This window comes from Camelina sativa, chromosome 3 (assembly GCF_030686135.1).
Source record: "Camelina sativa cultivar CO46 ecotype springtype chromosome 3, ASM3068613v1".
NCBI lineage: Eukaryota > Viridiplantae > Streptophyta > Magnoliopsida > Brassicales > Brassicaceae > Camelina > Camelina sativa.
In genome coordinates, this window is record NC_141882.1 from 5,634,999 (window position 1) to 5,655,937 (window position 20,939).

At 34.6% G+C, this 20,939-nt stretch overlaps 4 protein-coding genes and 1 non-coding gene across 7 annotated transcripts; 3 read left to right on the plus strand and 2 right to left on the minus strand.

The window, feature by feature from the left end:
- Positions 1-1,368: 1,368 nt before the first annotated feature.
- Positions 1,369-3,346, minus strand: LOC104772646 (cytochrome P450 78A5). Its single transcript, XM_010497240.3, has 2 exons — positions 2,321-3,346; positions 1,369-2,209 (listed from the first exon to the last, which is right to left on the minus strand). The coding sequence occupies exons 1-2, from the start codon at positions 3,251-3,253 to the stop codon at positions 1,592-1,594; spliced, it is 1,551 nt and encodes a 516-aa protein (XP_010495542.2). The 5' UTR covers positions 3,254-3,346; the 3' UTR covers positions 1,369-1,591.
- Positions 3,347-10,377: 7,031 nt separating this feature from the next.
- Positions 10,378-10,449, plus strand: TRNAT-CGU (transfer RNA threonine (anticodon CGU)). The gene has a single exon. It is a non-coding gene; the product is annotated as a tRNA-Thr (tRNA).
- A 69-nt stretch (positions 10,450-10,518) lies between these two features.
- LOC104772654 (nuclear transport factor 2) lies at positions 10,519-13,359 on the plus strand. 2 transcript variants are annotated; one of them, XM_010497245.3, is made up of 9 exons: positions 10,519-10,854; positions 11,232-11,417; positions 11,582-11,888; positions 11,979-12,172; positions 12,267-12,384; positions 12,478-12,602; positions 12,700-12,765; positions 12,850-12,910; positions 12,995-13,359. In XM_010497245.3, exons 2-9 carry the CDS (start codon positions 11,238-11,240, stop codon positions 13,237-13,239), a joined length of 1,296 nt encoding a protein of 431 aa, XP_010495547.1. In that variant the 5' UTR covers positions 10,519-10,854; positions 11,232-11,237; the 3' UTR covers positions 13,240-13,359. The 2 variants fall into 2 exon arrangements, with proteins under 2 accessions (XP_010495547.1, XP_010495551.1); XM_010497249.3 differs by having other exon boundaries at positions 10,602-10,854; positions 11,236-11,417.
- Positions 13,360-13,831: 472 nt separating this feature from the next.
- LOC104772668 (ninja-family protein AFP2) lies at positions 13,832-16,320 on the plus strand. Its single transcript, XM_010497258.3, has 2 exons — positions 13,832-15,526; positions 15,659-16,320. Exons 1-2 carry the CDS (start codon positions 14,872-14,874, stop codon positions 16,081-16,083), a joined length of 1,080 nt encoding a protein of 359 aa, XP_010495560.1. The 5' UTR covers positions 13,832-14,871; the 3' UTR covers positions 16,084-16,320.
- A 54-nt stretch (positions 16,321-16,374) lies between these two features.
- LOC104772672 (putative inactive purple acid phosphatase 1) lies at positions 16,375-19,465 on the minus strand. 2 transcript variants are annotated; one of them, XM_010497261.3, is made up of 11 exons: positions 19,248-19,465; positions 18,939-19,114; positions 18,748-18,839; positions 18,596-18,662; positions 18,376-18,498; positions 18,184-18,276; positions 17,896-18,107; positions 17,678-17,810; positions 17,381-17,586; positions 16,866-17,301; positions 16,375-16,788 (listed from the first exon to the last, which is right to left on the minus strand). In XM_010497261.3, the coding sequence occupies exons 2-11, from the start codon at positions 19,110-19,112 to the stop codon at positions 16,483-16,485; spliced, it is 1,842 nt and encodes a 613-aa protein (XP_010495563.2). In that variant the 5' UTR covers positions 19,113-19,114; positions 19,248-19,465; the 3' UTR covers positions 16,375-16,482. The 2 variants fall into 2 exon arrangements, with proteins under 2 accessions (XP_010495563.2, XP_087355704.1); XM_087499578.1 differs by lacking the exons at positions 18,376-18,498; positions 18,596-18,662; positions 18,748-18,839; positions 18,939-19,114; positions 19,248-19,465 and having other exon boundaries at positions 17,896-18,100.
- Between the last annotated feature and the right edge of the window lie 1,474 nt (positions 19,466-20,939).

Sequence of the window (20,939 nt, forward strand, 5' to 3'; positions counted from 1 at the left end):
ATATCAAAATGTAGACAAACTATCAAGCAAATGAAACGATAAAAAGTAGAGTATAATGGATACATTAGCAAACAAATAAACCTATTTCAAATTGTGATACATAACATAATAAAACACATTCATCTAAAAACAGATATTGATCCTTCTATTTTCTTCATGTGCTTTTTTCATATTCTTATTCTACGATATATAATTAAATTAGGAGTGCACTTGAGTTGTTAATTACTGAATTGTACTTTTAATGAATACTTTTTTTTGGTGAAAGGAAAATGAATAGTTAATTTAACGATGGGTAGATTCATAAACAAAAAAGAGGAACGTCGAGGATACGATCTTGTAATATATGTTTAATGCAAATGACGCATAAGTTCTATCTAATCCATATATACATAATGTTAATAAATAAAAAATTTGAACTTTTAAGGGTGTTGAGTTCCTATCGGACAAACTATATTCTTCCAGAAAAACAAAAGAGAGGAATATATTGAATTATGATTGTTGTTCTTGACTCCTTTATCTCTCATATTGTTGTCTACGTCATTTTCAAGCACATTTAAAATTTAATTTTCAGTATTTTATCAATTTGTGGTTGCTAACCTGACAATTCACCAAAAAAAGAGTGTTTCAAAAAAAAATTGAAGACCTAACATTACAAATCTAATCGTATACAATAAATATGCCAAAACATGAGTTCCAGTCCCATATATAACTTTTCAGTGAACAACAAATATTAAATATGTAATCATGTATCGGTCATTTAGAAAATATAATCGGGCACTTAATGAATCCGTTTAAGTGACTCTATCCGAATAACCAAACCATTTGAAAGTGGATGTCAGTAGTATTGCCAGAATTAATATAACTTGACGAGGATTTGTAGAATTATCGTGCATAAAAGACATTAAATTCATGTAAAACATCATTTTCATTTATAAATATTAAATGGTGTATTTTTTTGTCTTTTTTTTGTTGTTGTAATTTTCCAACTTTCAGATTGGAAATTTTGATCATGTCGTAATGATGGAGCAGCATGTGTAACAAGAAAATATTGTAGCTGATCCAAAATATGGTACATATAATAGCTAGTCTAATCTCCACTACCCGATTATTTACTCACATGTAACTATGTAAGATATTCGGATCACGTTGCTCAACATGCTAACATAAACAAGTGATATTGTCCTCTATGATGATATCACTCCATTTCCTTTCAAGCAAAACTCAACTTTTAAAGCACTTTCAGATATTACTAACACAGTTTAAGCATAATTGATCAATTATACAGCACTTGACAAAGGAAAAGCAAAAAAAATGAAAACATAGTAAGCGATATTTTGGAAAGAAGTAAGAGAGTTGCACACTGCATACTTAGCTAATCAATTTTATAGATATGAAAACATTGAAAAGCAAACCGAGGGGATACGATAACATGAAGCAAGACAAAGCAAAATAGAAAACTCACACCAAAACCCTAAAGAAGTTCGACCAACGTGCCAAAACCCTAACTTCCTTCCCACCTTAATTATTATTAATTATTAATTAGTAGTGCTACCCATAGTTCATTAAACAAGTATCCGACACCGATGATACATCACGCGAAACCAACATTCCTTGGAACAGCCTTGCACTTCAACGGCTGCTTCATCTCCATAGACAGCTTCAGAACCTCAGCGAGCTCAACATCACAAGAACCCTTAACCCATTCGAAATTCTGAATCAGTTGAGCAATCCAAAGATGGACAGTAGCTAGACCCATTGCTTTACCAGGGCAAACGCGACGTCCGGACCCGAACGGAGCCAATCTAAGATCAGAGCCCATGATGCTCACATCCTCACCACCAATGAACCTATCAGGGTTAAACACTTCAGGGTCGGTCCAGATTTTGGCGTCGTGTGTGATGGACCACATGTTGACCATAGCTATGGTTCCTGCAGGGACAAGGTTGGGACCTACGTGAACATCGTGGATAGCGAGTCGGGCCCATGAGAGGAGTGGACCAGGTGGGTGGAGCCTTAAGGTTTCTTTGACAATAGCTTGGAGGTACGGCAGTTTTGGGATGTCGGAGTCAGACAAGGATCTAGTGTTGTTACTTGTAGCAGAAGCTATCTCTTTGTAGAGCTTATCCTGGATGTCTTGATGCAAAACCATTCTAGCAAGAACCCATTCTACTAGAATCGCAACAGTATCTGTCCCTCTAAAAATCATTTCCTTAAAAAAAAAAATCAAAAGATTAAAACCCTAGAGACAAAATATAAATAAAACTCACATTCAAAGATTAAAACTTTTTATCCTATGAAAAAAATAGTGAAAGTAGCTTACCCAAAGGACAGCAATCATGTCAGAATCAGACAGCTTTTCATCCTTTTGCAAGCCAAGCAAGACATCAACGAAGTCCTCTCCATTGAGATTGTTGCTCTTCTTCATCTTGTGTTTCTCAATTATTCCGCCGACAAAAGTGTTGACTTCAGAGACCAAAGCTCTACACCTCTTCCTCACTCCTTGAAAGTCAAACCAACGAAGAAGCCAAAAGTGATCGCTCCAGTTAAATTTCCCAAGCAACTCATAGCCTTCACTCACCAGCCTCTCCAGGAAACACCCATCCCCATTAACTTCATCAAAATCGTAACTTTCACCGAAAACAGTCGTCATTACGTTATTCAAAGAACCAAAGTGAACGATCTTTTTCACTTCAACTTCACCACAAGCATCAGACGTGACAAGGCTCTTGATCTTCTTCACCATTTTCATACCGATCCCAACTCTAACACCTTCGAAACTCGCGATTCTCCTCGGACTGAAAAGATGAGTGGAAGAGATTCTCCTAAGATTCCTCCAGTACTCACCATACGGTGCGAATCCCATGGCACGGTGGAACAGTAGCTCGTAAGCTGACTCCTTAACCGGCCGGTCCGCAAAAGCAGAGCTGTTCAAAATCTCTTTAGCCGTCTCCGGTTCACTAGAGATGACGAAACGCGAAAACCCAACAGAAAACGCCATCAACGGAGAGGCCTTGAAGCGTTTTGCAAGAGCGGCGAGAACACGGTGGGGATTAGCGCCGGAGAAGACGGAAAGAGAACCAGATGGTCCAGGAATCGCGACCCGGTCCTTGGATGACCCGGTCCAGGCCCATGCGAGCCCACCTGGTGAGAGGAAGAAAGCAACGGTCGCTACGAATAGCGAGATCAAAGCAAAGGCTTCGACGGTGAGAAGGTTCAGGTTGTTAAAGAACAGAACGTAAGCTTCCGAAGACATCTCACTATCTCAGGCTGAGTTATGGAAGGAGAGAGAGAGTGTTGTTGGGAGTGTGAGAGAGAGGAGTGTTTAGAGTTTATGATGAAGATATGAAGTGTTTGTGCATGGGAAGTGTCTTTAAATAGATGTGATTTACTAGTTGGATCGTTGATATTTTTTAAAAAAAAACTAATTAATAAGGTATTAATCTTTAATGGTGAATTAAATGTTTTAAATTTGTATTTGCATTGTTGGTCAATGCGTTTTTACCGGTGGAGCGATTTTTTATGTTGCTTTCTTTTGTTATTAGTACTAAACTTTTTTGAAAATCGCCACATTTATATTCAGTATAATAAAATAAATTGTAATCTGCTAATATTTTAATGGTTTGATGATAAAAATGAAATTATATTTTTGTAACGGTTTTGGAGATTTTCTAATAATCGAGTCGCATCATTTTTGATAAAATATCAGGAGACAGTATAGTGTGATTCATATGGTTTGTGTGAAGATTTGAAAGCCAAAGATTTGGTATGTTTTCTTGCAACAATTGGCAAATTGTAGTTGTGTCATGCGTAAAATATTGGAAATAAAGTCAAGATATTTTCAATCATGTAATAAAAACTGTTTTTGGAATACATGATAGGACAAGCTTTTTACTACCATATCAATCTATTTTATTAAACATTGATGAACATCACATGAATATCAATATCAACCTCACGCTAAAACAGCTAATCTATTCGAAAAGATTCATTCGCTCTCCTGATACAATTTTAAAATAAATGGGTGGAAGTTAATTAACCATAATTATAAAATAGTACTTCGTCAGTTTCATAATATAAGATATTTTAGAGGTTTTTCTTTGTTTTATAATATAGCATGTTTTCAACTTTTTAGATAACTTTAATATTTTTTTATTATTTATTTTATGTAATATTATTTATGAGTGGTTAAACTTTTTTAAAGTGGTTATTTTTTAATATGCGTACTTTCATCCCAAACATCTTATATTTTGAAACGGAGAAAATAATTAGTATAAAAAAAGGAAAACAATGCTAAAGAAGAATCGATATGAGGGAATCGTAGCCGTCGTTGCCACTAGTACGGATGTATTCATATTTTAGTGTGGCATACTAATTTTTTTATTTGAAAACATTTTTTTGAACTTAAGAAAAAAAAAACACTAACTTCAGTCGTGAAATCAAAATTTTATTATCAACGATTATGTGAAAATCGTGATTAACAATCGACAATTTCATCATTCCACAGTTTTAAACGACTAGAATCTAAAAAGAAAGATGAATACTGGTTTCTAATTAAATCAAATTGTTATCACTTATTCATTTCACTGTTCCATTCAATTTTTTTTACGGCAAATACCAATTAAAAGAATTTTCACCACCAACTCAAAAATGGCAAACAGAAGTGTGACTTCTCTGTATTACTCCATTTTGTTTTTTGTTTCACACTCATAAATATGAGTTAGATGCAAACGGTGCAGTTAATACATCTGGCAAGGCGTGCTCACATGGCGAACAGAAGATAGAATCGTTATGGCTAAGCGTTGGAGGCATCTCAAAGGTTCGAGGCTTTTTTATTTCACTATTCGAGTTAACATTACGAGACACGTGGAAGGAGTCAAATCAATAGTAAAGTCAATATCAGTATCATAATTGAAGAAGAAAAATATTTGCCGTGTGATTTTTAACATAAGAGATAGAGCCTTCCCGTGGTCCTTTATAATTTTTTTGTAACACTATGCACATCACTGTTGTTGTGCTCTTTTTTCAATTTTTACATTGCCAATTTTACTTTACAAGTTGTACAAGATACATAAATTAATATATATACTTGTACTAGGATTTACGTAGAGAAGAAAATATAATATATATAAGTAAAATTTAAGGGGAGACAAAGGGCAGTGATGATTAAGAAAATACAGAAGAAAGCTGACATTAGTAAACACGTAAAAGCTCTGTGATGTGTTATGGTCTACTAGTCCTAGTGTTGTAGGCTTAGGCCTGCTCCGTCCAGCTACTTTCTACTGCTTAAATTTACTGTTTCGTATTTTTTATTAGTGTGTATATTACTTACTTCACAGATAGCGAAACCCATATCTCCTTTTCACATATATACTTTTAGTATCAGTTGTAGACTGTAGTAAATGGACCAACTAATACTAATTGATTTATTTCATGGTTCTGATTTTCTTTATGTATTTTTTTCTCAACTGATATTGATATTGTTATTAATAAATTTGGTTCTAACCAAGCTAGAATACAAAATAGGATACTACCTCCGAAAAAGGGGAGCCGGAGGAAAACCAGATTTCTCCCCAAACTAACAAAGAAACTAAATAAAATCATACATAACAGCGCATCTTTATGTATTTATGACCCTAATTCATATTGACCTATTAAATTATTTGCTAACTTATTAACTGATTAACTATATGGTTTTTAATAGATTAGTAATGAAAATTGTTCACTTTTTAAAAAGACTAATCGGTTGTGATTAGTATATGACATAGAATTTTCGTTGTAATCAATAACAAATATTTTTAATGTTCTACCATTTTTTACTCACTATTTTACATTACTTTGAAGTTTGAACTAATATTATCTATGGCTAATTATTATTTTATTCGCTAAAAGTTTTATATTAGTTTATATGAGTAATCGGACTCGATTCTTTAATTTTTTATAATTTATTAACGAATTTAGCTATAGCAAATCAAAATAATGGAGACATGTTTTCTAATACTACATGTTTAATAACAAACAATGTCATTCCATAATATTATAGTAAATTAATACATCTTCTCAAACAATATAAACTAGTTATATTATCATCAAATTTGACCAATAAATACATGAATATATGGAAATGTAGCTGCAATTCTGTTAAAAGCAAAAGCGTCTACAAGTTGATATAGAAATTTAGAATTGTAATATTATGTGGCAAAACCAAATCATGATATTTATTTTGAAAGTAATCGAAATAATTGGTAGAATTTGACTGATAAATACATACTTACATAGAAATAAAGTTACATTATCTTCTTACAACAAGAACATGAGTAATGTTTTTAAAAAATGAATTATGTAGCATGCAATACTTTTTAGAAGAATCATAATAAGAAGGAGCAAAACCAAAGCATGAAATGTTCCTATTTAGTTATCATTAAACATAAAAACTTGATAGTTTCATAATTTAATTCAACTATTTGTAGGACTTTGATTAACAAATACATGCAATTACGATTCTTTCTTGAAAACAAGATAATGAAATAGTTCAAAAAATATATTTATGCAGCCTGAAGTAGTTTGATTAGAGGTATAACTTGTAATAATAAAATAAAAACATGAAGTACTCGTATTTATTTGTCAATATGAAGTATTCATATTTATCCATCACTTGTAAAAAAATGCTTTATGTTTTTTTTATATACTGATATACTTTAATCAGTAAATATATGAAGACACATATTGTTGGTACAATTCACTTTTAAAAACAAATGTGTGAAGTAGTTCAAAACAAATGTAATTGTGTCACATAACATAGATTCATTTAAATTAGAGTTTGTAACATTAACTAGAAAAATCAGAGCATTATATACATATTTGTTACCCATAAACAAATATCTAGTTAAAGTATTCTGTAAATTTTGTAGATTTACTACCTATTTAGTAAGGTAGCTATAACTTATAAAAAAAACATAAGTAACATGAAATAGTTTGGTAAAAGTCCTAACACAAAGTAACAAAATCAAAAGTTCAAAACATAAAGCATACATATTTATTTTTGTCACAAAAAATATATGACAAAAGATTGCAATATTTTAGATCCAGCAATGTTCTTACAATTCTCTCTTACACACAAAATCATAAATTAGATCAAACAAATAGAATTATGTAACATTACATATTTGTGTAACAGTGTTGAATGAAATAACAAAGCTTGATCATAAAAAAAAACAATAGAGAGATGTTTGATAATAGTTTAACTTTTTAACAAAATTTGATCACTAAATAGATAAATACATATAATTGCATTCATGTAACATAAATATAAATAAACTACAACTTTATCTTGATATTAAATTTATGAAGAATGTTTTACCTGAAATAACACAACATCAAAATAGAAATAACAAAATTAGTTTTGTACATCACAACCATCTCATATGATCTACATGCATTTCTACATCATTTACATCACACTTTAGTAATCAATGACTGTTGTAACAATTTTTTTAATAGATTGAGAATAATGTGACAAATTTGTAACTTTGAATCAATCATATTAGATATTTGAATATCTTTTAATGTATATAGAATACTTTTGTAATGTCATCACAACTACCACTCATAAACTATCTAATTTTAGTGAACTTTTTTTTGATAATTTTCAAATTTCATTTCAGATATTATTTTACTATCTAAATTCGTAATTTTAAATATCAATAATTGAAATTAATTTATTAATCAAATATGATCATTAAATATTTTTGTCACTTTCATCATTTTATATACTAGTATAAGAATAATATTTTATCATGTCTATACTTTAAAAGATTTTGTTATCAGTTTGCATGAATATTCATGTGAATTTTAACAAATACATAATTGATAAAGTTTTTGAAACTAGTTAATAAATTTTGACCTAAAATGAAGTATTTATGTAGAACTGCATGTATGACCTTTAGAAACTGTGAAGTAACTTAGAGCATGTGCAATGGCGTTGTTTTGGGTCGTCTCCCGGCAAATGTGGATTTATAATAAATCGAAAATGGCCCAATATTGAAGGATCGACTCTTTATTTGCGACGTTTTTTGGCAATGTACTTGGACACGTGGAAGGTGATGATTCACAACTTTTGATCCTAGTCAAAACACTTGTACTACTCCGACCCTTTTTCTCTTTGTTTTTCCTTCCGGTGGTTGCTCGTCGTCTCTTAGTAGTAGTAGTAGAAGAAGAAATATGATGAAGAAGGGGAAAGGGAAGAACAGTGGTTTGTTACCCAATTCCTTTAAAATTATCTCTTCTTGCCTCAAAACTGTCTCTCCCAACGCCTCCAACGTTGCTTCTTCTGTTCGTTTTGCTGGAGCCTCCGTCACTGCTTCTATTTCCGCTGCTGAAGACGATAAAGATCATGTCAAAAATAAGAAACCAATGCTCATACTAAAAATAAGAAACTTTCTAAATAATAATATTAAAATTGAGGGACCAAAAACTATGGAACACCAATGACCATGCTCTTAAATGAAAAGGTGCATGTTCTACATTTTTTTTTTTGGAAAAGACATACTACATCACTACATCAGGAGTATTTTTTAAAAGACATACTACATCACTACATGAGGAGTATTTTTACTATTGACAGCTGTTTTTGTTGTGAGTCCAAAATAGATTTTAAATGTAAAGCGTAGGAATAAACATGTAAGAACAAAAAAGAAAAGAACTGGAAAGTGAGAGGTCAATCATGTCAATGTCTGGACAACCAGACTTCATAGCCTTAACAAGCAAAGAGACTAGTTCAGTTCAAACATAACCAAACCAGAGTGGTATCATTCTCTTGTCATCATCGTCTTGTATTTCCTTTCCCCTTGTTTGGTATGTGGTTAAGGATATGGATTGGGTATATATTTTTGAACATAAACTGTATATTGAGATCTCATTCTATTTGGATAAATAGATCTATTTTTCAAATTTTTTTATTTTTTATATCTAAAATTCACTACAGATTTTTTGTATAACACGTATATACAAGACCGATGATTACATTTTGAGTTACTTTCACATTAGCTTTTTTTTTTGACGTCTGAATTTGTATTAATCTATTTGGATAAACTAACAGCTACAAATTACATTAAGAGACCAGTTAGCCTAAGCTAATTCACTACAGATTTTTTGTATAACACGTATATACAAAACCGATGATTACATATTGAGTTACTTTCGCATTAGCTATTTGTTTTGTTATTTTCAGAGTGTTTTTAATAGAAAGATTAATGCTTTTTTATTTACTATGCAAAATTTATATATAATGTCATTTTCTAAGTAATAAAAATATGCATGTGTTCACGTTTCCCAAGATTTGGTGTCTATATGTTTTTTATCAAAGAAATAAAAACGAAGCAAAAGAAAAAAAATTGTGACACTAAAATGAAGTCAAAATAGTTTATTAAAAACATTTCTTAGTAGTAAGTTAGTAACTTACCGGTAACTTGAGTTAAGCATTTCAGTTATTATTTTCGCTTCAAATTTTGTTGTTAGATGTACAATTTTATTCTATGAATAGAAAGATGAGGTTTGTTTTAGTGTTTTACTGGTCGTATATGTTGTTCAACCTTAAACTTTTTTTTTGGTTTATTTGCTTTTAAATCTTACCGGTTAAGCTTAATAATAAGATTGAAATATGTTCACAAAAGTTTCGTGAAACACTTCTTGATATATTATAGCTCGTATCAATGCACTGTTCAAACATTTCCCACCATAATTGCTTTGGCTTTGGCTTTATTTTGGTGATAATTATAAATTTTTATAAATAAGCAAAACTTGTTATCTTTGCCTAACTGTGTGTATGTGGCTTCCTGTAAACTCGAGCACACACATTCCCTTTTATCAAGTCCGATGATTCATGGGCTGTACGAACCGTTTGCTAGTAATTGGGCCGATAATGTATCGTAGAGTAACACATTCACACTAGCAAATAAATAATTCTGTGGGTATATGTTTTTCTCTATTGGTTAATTCGTTTTACTTCAAAAAACCTCTCTTAAGATTTGATATAACCGCACTGTTTTCTTTTAGTCACAAAATGAATAAAATTTATAACAATATTGTTGTTTATATCCTTCAGATTTTTTTTTTTTTTATTATCAAATTTAATGTTTAGAATCCAACCATAATTATTTTGTACAGTACAGTTACAAGTTATAAAATATATTTCACGATATATGATTGACATTTTTTAAATTGATGATTTCAAAATACAAATCAAAGATCTAAATTAAAATTGAATTTTATTCTTTGGGAAGACTACGAAAGAGGCAAAATATTAATGTTTTTCACTCTTTAAAATCTATGTTAATTTTTAGATTTAGTATTTAAAAAATATACTTTATAAGTAGTTTAAAAGCCTCCGTAGCATAGTGGTATTGCGTTCGCTTCGTAAGCGAAAGGCCGCGAGTTCGATCCTCGCCGGGGGCTTTTATATAGCTCTTTCTTTTGACCTTTTTACAAAAATATTTATTTTGAACTTGCCTATTTTATCTCTTTAGTTTCTTTTGTGACATTCCCAATTTCTTAGCCACAAAATTTCCATTACTCGACAAATATAATCGTCAAAAAAAACAATTCGTGGAAATTTTCCCTCCTTATACCATAAATAATAATGTTTAATTGAATAAAATCTGTAGCAAAAGCCCTACAAAAATCCCCAATTCTCGTCGGAGATTTCTAAGTCAAAACCCTAAATGATAGACCACCATACCTATATATAAATATTATATTCATATCTCCTGTGTCCCTTACTCTGTCTTCTTCTTCTTCTTCTTCCTTCTCTTCGAACTGATCTGAGATTTTGATTCTGCTTCTCTCTTCTCATCGTCCAAGGTAATTGCTTTTGTTCATTGTTCATATACCCCATTCTCTCGCACTTTTTCAATTGGGTTTTATAAAATCTAACCTTAAAGTTTTCTCCTTTATTGTGGATTCCTCTGTAAAAGCTTGAGCTGTTCTTTTTATTTTTTTACTTCAAAGTGTATTGTAGCCTTAAAGATAGATCTTTAGAGTTCAATTTTTATAGATACACTTCTTGGCAAAAGTCTTAAAGTAAAGCTATAGGATCTACTGAGATTTGTGAGTTCCTTTTGCGTAGAATGGAATTGACAATGTGGGATTTGTACTGAGTTTTCTTGTTTGATTCAGATGAAACAAATTCATATTTCTGTTTGTCTGACGCTAATGAATGAATCTTTTCTTGGGATTAGGTAGAGATGGCACTCGAATCAAACACTCCAGTGATGGATCCACACACTGTGGGTAATGCGTTTGTTCAGAAGTACTACAACCACTTGTATGAATCACCAGCGGAAGTGTATCAGTATTATCGCGAGGATAGTGTTTTAGGACGCCCGGGTTCTGATGGAGAGATGGATTCTGTCAAATCCTTAAAAGTAAGCTTCGGTTTCGATTATATGAATCGGAAAAGTTCATTGTTTGATTAGGTGTTGATGTCTCTTCTGCGTTTGTTTTTGAGTTCCAACTAGTGCAAAATCTTTTTAATTTTTACTTGGAAGCAAAGTTTTGATTTTTAGAGTTTCTTTGATTTTGTTTGCAGGCTATCAATGACAAGATCATGTCCTTCGATTACGTGAACTCAAAGATTCAGATTTTGACTGCTGATTCCCAAGCATCTTACAAGAATGGCGTTGTTACTCTAGTCACTGGTTTACTGACCGTGAAAGATGGTGAAAGAATGAGATTTACTCAATCGTTTTTCCTTGTGCCCCAGAATGGAAGCTACTTTGTCCTGAACGATGTCTTTAGGTATGTCTCTGATGAGATTGTTGAACCAGAAGCTAGCAAGAAAGAGGTCGAGGCGGTGATTCCTCAAGTGGTTGAATCAACAACAGTTACTGCAGTGGGTGAGTACTTATTTGCCAATGTGTTTTTGTCAATCAAGAATATCAGTTTTACATTTCGGGATTCATGAGAATATTGATAATGATCTGCAGAGCCAACAAAAGAAGTTGTGGAGCCAGTTACTATCCCTAGTCAACAACCTGCGTCGAAACCGACAACTGAAGTTACAGAGAAGAGACCAGAAAGAGCTGTAGCAAATGGACATCCCAAAACCCCGGAGGAAACACTTGTGAAGGAAGATAAGAGCAATGGTGTGGATGCTCCCAAGAAATCATTTGCAGCAATGGTGAGTCCTCTTTACCTGTAAAATACTAAAATACAATTCTCTCGCGCTATCTTTGCTTTAGGTGTAATCTAAAGATTTTGCTACTTACGCTTAGGTCCAATCTCCTGCAAAGCCTAAGCCTAAGCCTGTGACAAGGCCGAGTGCTGCTCCCAAACCCAAAGCTCCTGCGCCTGTTCTTGAACACTCTCCTGCCGAAACAGTCGACCAACCAGGTTTGAATTCAATGTTCTAACATTTCAGGAAAACCAAATCTTTTCCCACTTTTGTCTATGTCTTAATATGATTTACTCATTTTCATGTGTCAGCCGAGGATGGTGCCACCATATTTGTTGCAAACTTGCCTATGGACGCAACACCCGAGCAACTCAATGAAACATTCAAAGGCTTTGGAGCGATTAAGAAAGATGGTATCCAAGTTAGAAGTTACAGGGTGAGTTGTAATTGAATGGATCTTTAGAGGAAACACGTTCTGCTTTGTTGTTCGACTGCTGAAGTTTTTGAACCATCAAAACGTTTTCATTTTTCAGTTAAAGGGAAACTGTTTCGGGTTTGTGACATTTGAATCTGCTGAAGTTACGAAATTGGTACTCCAGGTATGTTTCAACTTTCGACATCAACAAATAGCTTACAAACTTCTGATTTATTGCTTCTGATGATGTCCCTCTACATAACTCTAGGCTCATAAAGAATTGGCCATCAGAATCGGAAACCGAAGAGTTTCAATAGAAGAGAAACGAGGTAAGTTAGAGTAAGCATTACTACTTTGTATTGGTCTCCAAGATATAAACTTCAAGATTGTAAAGACCTTTGATTCCTCTGCAGGCAACAACGATAATGGAAGACCCTCAACGCGAAACGGAGGCTACAGGAGCGAGAATGGTTACAGAAACGACGGGTTTAGGCCTCGAGGCAACAGTTTTAATGGTGGAGGTCGAGGCTATGGAAGAAATGGATATGATAGACGAGGAGGCGAATCACGCAACGGTGAATCTAACAATGGTGATGGCAAAGTTCACCAGAACGGAACAGTAAAAGCTGGCAGTGAAAATGCTCGATCCAGAGGCTAAAAGAGTTTTTTTTCTTAAACTCTGATGATGTGTTGTTATTTTGTTCATTTGAAAAATTGAGAATCTGAAGAAGCTTTTATAGGAAGAGAGAAAGAGAGAGATTAGAAGGTTTTGTTTGGAGTAGGCTTGTCTCTTTTCATTTGATCTTGTTTTGGACAAATAATTTGATGATTACATTGTTTCTTTCCAATCTAAAAAATCTTGAAGGCTTCGTCTGGTTCGGTCTGCAAAAACCAAATTATCTATGACTAAATCAGACAGAGAAACAAAAAAGACTTTGAATTATTGAAACGGCAACCAACCGTCTCAACTTATGGGCTTGGTTTGTGATGGGAAAGTGAATGAGTTGAGTTAGCTCAGTAAGGTCTACTACACAAACCAACGGGTGGAGAACACGTAGCATGGTTGGTTCTACACGTCGGTCCCCCACTTGACTCCACAAAGGAGAGACCCACCAAGGATTCTAAAAAATCTTCTTTTCAATTTATAGATTTCATTCTCCAACCTAACTATCACTTATATAAACCAGACCATTTTGTTTCACTAAGCTATATGCTCATTTATGTTTAATCTTACTCTTCTCCGTCAAAAGATTTTTTAGTCGTCAATTATCAAACTTTACCATTAGTACTTTATATTATCATGAATTCATGATTAGTCTTTTAAGCTTATACTACTAGCCTATTGATTAGTTTGCTTTTTTTTTTCTTTTTTGTAGTAGTAGTAATTTAATTACTTTTTTTTTTTAAAACATAGAAGTGTTTTTATTCTCCTTAGTTCACTTTTTCACAATCAACTTGCTTGCTTCGTGGGGTCCTTTATGGTCTATCCCACGTGAGTGACGTTGTCGAGTCGCTAGATTTATATCATATTCAAATTGTTTTCACTCTCAATTTTTACAAGACCAAATTTTAATTTTCTTACTCTCTAGATGAAATTATTTGTTTAATTTTTCTTTTTTTTTACGGATTTTTTTGGTAGTGTTTTTTTTTTTATTATAATTTTCTATTTGTTTAACTAATACAAAAACAAACTTGTACAAAAAGAAAAGGAGAAAGAAAAATAAAAGAAATTAAAAAACAGGGGAAAAGGAGGAAACGGATCTTTTTACCTGGAGGACACGTGTCGTGACACTGGGTAACTCAGTCACTTTACGACACGTTTCCTGAAGCAGCACTATGAAAACGCCGACGTAATCCACCGGCCACGTGTCGTTCAGGCAGCTCTCTCGGCGGCCACTTGCCTCCTCTCAGTCAAGGCCTCTGTCTCTCCTTTCTTTCTCTCTTTCCTTCTTTCTCTTTTCTTTCTCTCTAATGTCTAAAACAGTCTTCTTCTTCTTCTTCTTCTTCTTCTCCGTCTCTGCTTTTCAATTTCAATTAACCACCTCTTCGTCTCTGGTAACAACAACAACTCCGCCGGAGTCTTTCTAATTTTACTTTGATGTGAAAATTTGCGATATTTACTGTTTAAATCCATCATAACAATTTTGGATTTTTGATCGGATGTGAGAATTCAAAGTTTCTTTTTTTTTTTTTTTTTTGTTTTTTTCCATTCTTCTTCATCATTTTAGTATTACATAGGAGAAACAAAAAAAAAAGATCCTTAAAGTTTCTTTCTGTTGTTTCGGAATCTATGGGGGAAGCAAGTAGACAACAAAGGGCATGGAACAGAGAAATGACCGTTACGACAAATCTTTCTCTAGACATAAATAAATACCCGAGAGATCTGTTACGAGGTTTCATGTCTGAAAACGGTGTTGGAGGTGTAGGTGGAGGAGTAGGAGAAACAGACTGCGATGACGAGGCTGCGATCGAGTTGAATCTTGGTTTGTCTTTAGGAGGTCGATTCGGAGTTGACAAGACTCCTCGGAAGCTCAAACGATCTTCCTCTGTTATCGGAACTCTTCCGTTTGATGACTCTACGGCGACTGTAACGGGGATGGAGGAGGCTGAGCCGGAGAATTACACTGTCGGTTTAGTGAGAACGACGTCGTTACCGGCGGAGATGGAGGAGGAATGGAGGAAAAGGAAAGAGATGCAGTCTTTGAGGAGAATGGAAGCTAAGAGGAGGAGATGCGAGAAACAGAGTTTGAGAGTTGGGAATTCTGATGACCAAACGGTGTCCTTCGAGAATGAGAGATGGGTCACTGCGAGCAAAAGTGGGTTTTTGCAGAGACATTTGGTTTCTTCTAATAGGCAACTCTGTGTTGATTCCGATGGCGGAGGCGGAGCAACAGGAGGAGGTAGCTCATCTAGCTTATCAGAGCTGGACAACAAGAATCAACAAGGTAGATTTCATTACATTTGTTTTGGTCTTAGACTCGTATTATAGTAACAGTATGGTTTAGTTTCTATATTTGTCATTGAACTTGTGTTATCGTAGAATGAGTGGGAGACTTATCAGAATCTATGTTGTGTAGGATCATCAAACAGTTGTAATGATGAAAGAAGCCCGAAGATCGTGGCAGGATGTTCATCTAATAGCGGAAGCAACGGAACAGAGAAACCAAATAGTGTGGCAAGAGGCAACAAAGTGAGTGAGAATGAGAATGAGAAAGGAGTGAGAAGTGAGGACTCGGTGGATAGGAAAGGCAAAGGGATGATGGCTACCTCTACTACTGGTTTGTTTGACATGCCGTGTGTGTTTACGAAAGGGGACGGGCCAAACGGGAGACGAGTTGACGGCATTCTATACAAGTACGGGAAAGGAGAGGAAGTGAGGATAATGTGCATTTGCCACGGCAGTTTCTTGACACCAGCTGAGTTTGTTAAACACGGTGGCGGAGGAGATGTGGATCGTCCTCTTCGCCATATCGTTGTCAACACTTCTTCTTCGACCTTTTAAAATCGAAGAATCGGTACAAAGAGAAAACGGATGCGGTCTTTTGTTCTTTGTTTTCATTTTTCTCGTTGTTTTTTTTTTTTTTCTTTTGGATCTTTGGTTTTTTGGCTATAAGAATGAAAGCCAAATCCCAAGTCTTGAACCAATCTTGATCTTCAAGATTTTCATGTTTTTTTTCTTTTCTCTAGGGTGTAATATTTGTGAACATGAAAGTATCATCATCAAATGATTCTTTCTCTAGCTCTGTCGCGTTTAAGCTAAGTTTCATTTATGATATCTCCACACAGCAGCCTCTCTGTAAAGTACGTATAATTGATGTGTAAACAGTAAACACTCCCAACAGTTTAATAAAAAGACCAAGGAGCAATTGAATACAGAAGTGCTCAAGCAGTAGCAAAGTCTCTATGAAGCAAGTGTTGTTGCAGGGCAACTATCAACAGCACAAGCTAAGATATCTCTGTAGTCTCTTGATATTGTGAAAGAATCATGGACTCGTCCATCACTGCTCTTCTTATACTCGAACAGAAGGTTAGAGTGATCAACCGCTGTAAGTTTAACGAATCCGTAATCTTTATCTCTTACAAGACTCCAGTTAGGTTGAAGATCAGAGAATTCAGCAAGACCAGCTCCTCCACCTCCAGCAACAATGTGGATCGTCCCATTCAACGGACCTTTGTAGTTGTTCTTCTCATGAGTCGTACATACACTCTACACAAACACAAAAGAAACAGAACAATGGAGTGATTTCATTTTCTAAGATTCATTCTTTGATATGATGTTTTTACCTGATAAACCGGGCATGTTCTCTCGTAGTTATGTGCGTGGCCATAGACTGCAATGTCGACTTTGTACTTCTGCCATAGCTTTTGAAGACTGTCTCTTCCCATTGGTTCGGCAAAAGAGCCTTTTTCTGCATAGAACGATGTGGAGGAGTAACCGAGCACACGGTGAGCAATGAATATCAGCCACGGCTGCTGTTTCCTATCAACTGATGCTAGACAGTGCTCGATGAAGTTGTATTGCTCTGTTCCTTCTCTCCAGTCATGTTCTGTGTCAGCCACACAGAACCTAAACATTCCGTAGTCACTTGAGTACCAGAACTTGGCTCTGTTTTGAGCAGCTACGTAGAACATTGTCTCAGCTGGTACACCACATTCTCCTCCAGAGTCTAAACCCTGGTAAAATGAACCTGAGTTGGGCCAGTCACGTTCATGGTTTCCGCTGCAGAGAGTCAATTTTCAAAGACTCAGTAATCAAGAAAGCCAACTAACTTTTTGCCAAAGAAACCAAAAGGCAAAACCTTGCAATCATGTATGGAACAGTGGAAGCAATTGGCTCAATCTGTGCAATGAATTGGTCCCACTGAGAAAGGTATCCATTTGCATAACATATATCTCCAATGTGGAATACTGCATCAGTCTTCTTTAGGTCTTTAATAAGTTGCTTTGTGGTGTTGAGAGAAGCACGTTGGAAATCGTTGTACTCGTTCGAGCCATCAACTTCAGCCTGCAACCACATGACACAAGAAAAAGTATGAATGTGGTTTTGAGACTACAACAATGAATAGTATGGTATGGTCTAGACTAAAGATCAGAACCTTTCCCATGTCTCCAAAGATAACAACTTGTTGGAGAGAGTTTTGTCCCGGGAAAGGAGAAGATTTGAACTGGTACTCTTTACTCCAGATAAATGCACCACTGGACACTCTATGCCCAACTCTGTAGGTATACCTATATATTGACCAAACCAAAGCTCAGTGATTCTTTCACGAAGCTAATTCATCAGTTCAGAACAGAGAAAACACATGGCACATACTTGGAATTAGGCCATAACTCTTTGAGGAAAGCTGTGTGTATGTATCCGGGATCACGCCATCCCACCGTTCTTGCAGGAGCACCGCACATGCTGTTACGCCCGAAGGTCAATGTCGCAGCAGGTGAGAGTTTACTCTCTCCTCCTTTAATGCCCCACTCAACAACAGGTTGAGCTAGGTTGAGTCCATAACCACTAGTCCATGTTACTGTCATCTATATACAAACTCGTTTTAACTTCTTTGGGTTAGTAACACAGAAAATGATCACCAAAAGGGTTTTAGAATCTTACTTCATCCCATTCTTTGCCTAGTGCTAATCGCGGGTAAACTGGTGCATTTGGGTTCTCAAAGGCTACTTTGTTTGAGATGGCCACAAGCTTTGGCTATTACACAAGGAAAAAGCAACAACCAAGGAATGGTTAAAGATGAAGCTAAAAAAGAACTTGTAAAGCTAGAAAAGTTGTGGGTGGGAAGAGTGTTACATCCAACAAACCGCCAGAAAAGAGCGCGAATGAGAAATCTGATCTCTGGTTGATCAGTTGAAGCTTCAAGGAACCTATTCCAGTATTGTTGTATCTTGGATTACTAAAGTTTGCATATTGAAACTGCAAAGAGAAAAAAAGGAGCAAAAAGCTTAAGACTTGATACAGAGATGAAAGGCAGAATCATTGGTGAACCAGGCTATGAGAAAGCAACAAAGACCTTGATTGGCGCAGAACATAGTCGAGGTGTTTGCACCATTTTGTTATCTCCTGGACAAGTAGATGCACTGCAGGAACAATAAAAGTGTTCCAAAGACTATTAATTTCAATCTCAGAAGTACTAATCTTGATAAAGAGATTGTGTTAAACTACTTGAAATCTGCAGGAGAAAACACTCCAATCCAATCGTCATCTGATGGTTCCGGAGAACTATATTTAACCAACACCAATTCACTATGTTGACCCTGCAAAAAAAAAAAAGAATTCGCATTGAAGTTCACCATGTCAAATGTCATCATCAAAAACTATGAAAAGATCTGATGAAAGAAGAGAATGGTTGTTACATTAGATCCAAGAACTGTTGGAGAGGCTTTGACATAAGCTTTTACATTGAGATGGAATGTTGTTTTATGGATAGCAATTCCTGATAAAGGTTGGTCTTTATCAGAATTCACTTCTTGAATTGCTCCAAGAACTGATACAACAGTCACCAATATTGCAACAATCGATCCTCTCATGTCTGTAACACAAATGAAACCACATGTAGCAGAAATTGAAACACCTTGCTAAATTCAGAATCATCAACAAGGCATCGAAGAAAAATAAAACCTAACAACTGGATTCAAGAAACAGAATGAGGAGGACATTATTACCAGTAAACTTCGTTTTTTTTTTGCTTTTAATCAATCTGAGGAAAGAAAAGATTGTTGTGCCTTTGAAGAAGAAGATGATGATTTTGGACTAGTCTTTTTAAAAACGTCAGCTGAATAAAGTAATATGCCATTCTTGAGATTCCCCCAAGGATAGATAAAAGACTTTGTTTCGTCAACGGTCAGTTTGTATGACACTATGGAGTAGAATTCACATCGATACTTCAAATTTGATTCCCTAAAATTGCTTAAATTCAGGGAAATTAAGATTTTTATTAAATTCGATTCCCTAAAATTGCTTGACAAATTTAGGGAAATCAAAATTTTTAATGTCTGAACAAAAATAAAAATAAAAAAGCATTCATATTTTTAGGTTTATTAGTAAGAAGCATAGTTTTTGGTGGAATTGTTAGTTTTTCTTTGCTAAGGAGAAATATTTTGTGATTTGGTGATATATTTAAAGGAATACCAAATAGGTGTTTTAGGAGATTTTTAATAAAAAGGTGTACTGGATTATAGATTTTGGAAGATTTTGTGATATTTAGGAAATTTTGGTTTTTGAGAAACTTATGTGAATATTTTGATACTTGGGTCGAAGGAGATTGAAAGGAAAACAAAAGAAAAAATAATTTTCTTTTTTAACTACACGTGGAATTTTGTTAGTGACTTATTAGTGATAATTAGTACTATGGGATGTATTTGACTAACAAAAATGATTATTATTAAATACTTATGGACGAAAAAGAAAAAATACTTATGGAAGTTCAAACCCCAATAAACCCAATCAACATTGGAGTCCTTTCTTTTTTATAGTATAGATCTTCAAGATTGCTAAAGCGCAAGGCCGCAAGCGTTGTTGCAGGACAACTTAAATTTAATAGTTTTTTTTTCTTTCTCAATAATACAAAATTCGTTAAACACTTAAACTTCGTGGCATTTTTTTTTTATGATACGCATTTGAATATCATTAATGAGAAATGAAAGGTAAAATATACAAAAAGCTTAACCTAGTAGCTAATCCTTGCCCAAAAAAATTTCGTGGCATTTTTATTATCTTCATTCCTAAAACACTAGCGTTGTTGCATGACAGCTATCAAACGAGCACGCCAAGACGTCTCTGTAGTCCCTTGATATCTTGAACGAGTCGTGGACTATTCCGTCACTGCTTCTCTTGTACTCGAACCCGCAGGTAGGAGCTATTGAATGCCGTAAGTGAGAAAAACTTGTGATCTCTATCACTGATCACACTCCAGTTCGATTGGTCGGAAGAGAAAGAATCAAGGTTGGCTCCTCCACCACCTCCAGCAACAACGTGAATGGTCCCGTTTGTACATTGTCTTCTCAGAATGCATGTATTTTCTCTACAAAAAGAGTAACAGAAAACTCAAAATTAATTTTCGGCCAAGAAAATTAACATTCTATGATATGCTATATAGTGAAAAGAAAAATTATTTTTAACCTGGTTAACAGGGTATGTCCTCTGTGAAGGCTGTCTCTTCCCATTGGTTCCCCAAAAGTACCTTCCTTAACATAATAATAGGCTGAGGAACAACCGAGCACTCCAGTAAGATTTCACGTCGGAGAAATCATTTAGATTGGCTCCTCCATCCCCAGCAACTCGTGAATTGTCCCGTTTAATGGACTCTTGTACTTTATCTTTTCAAAACGCATGCATTTATTCTACAAAAGGGTCAC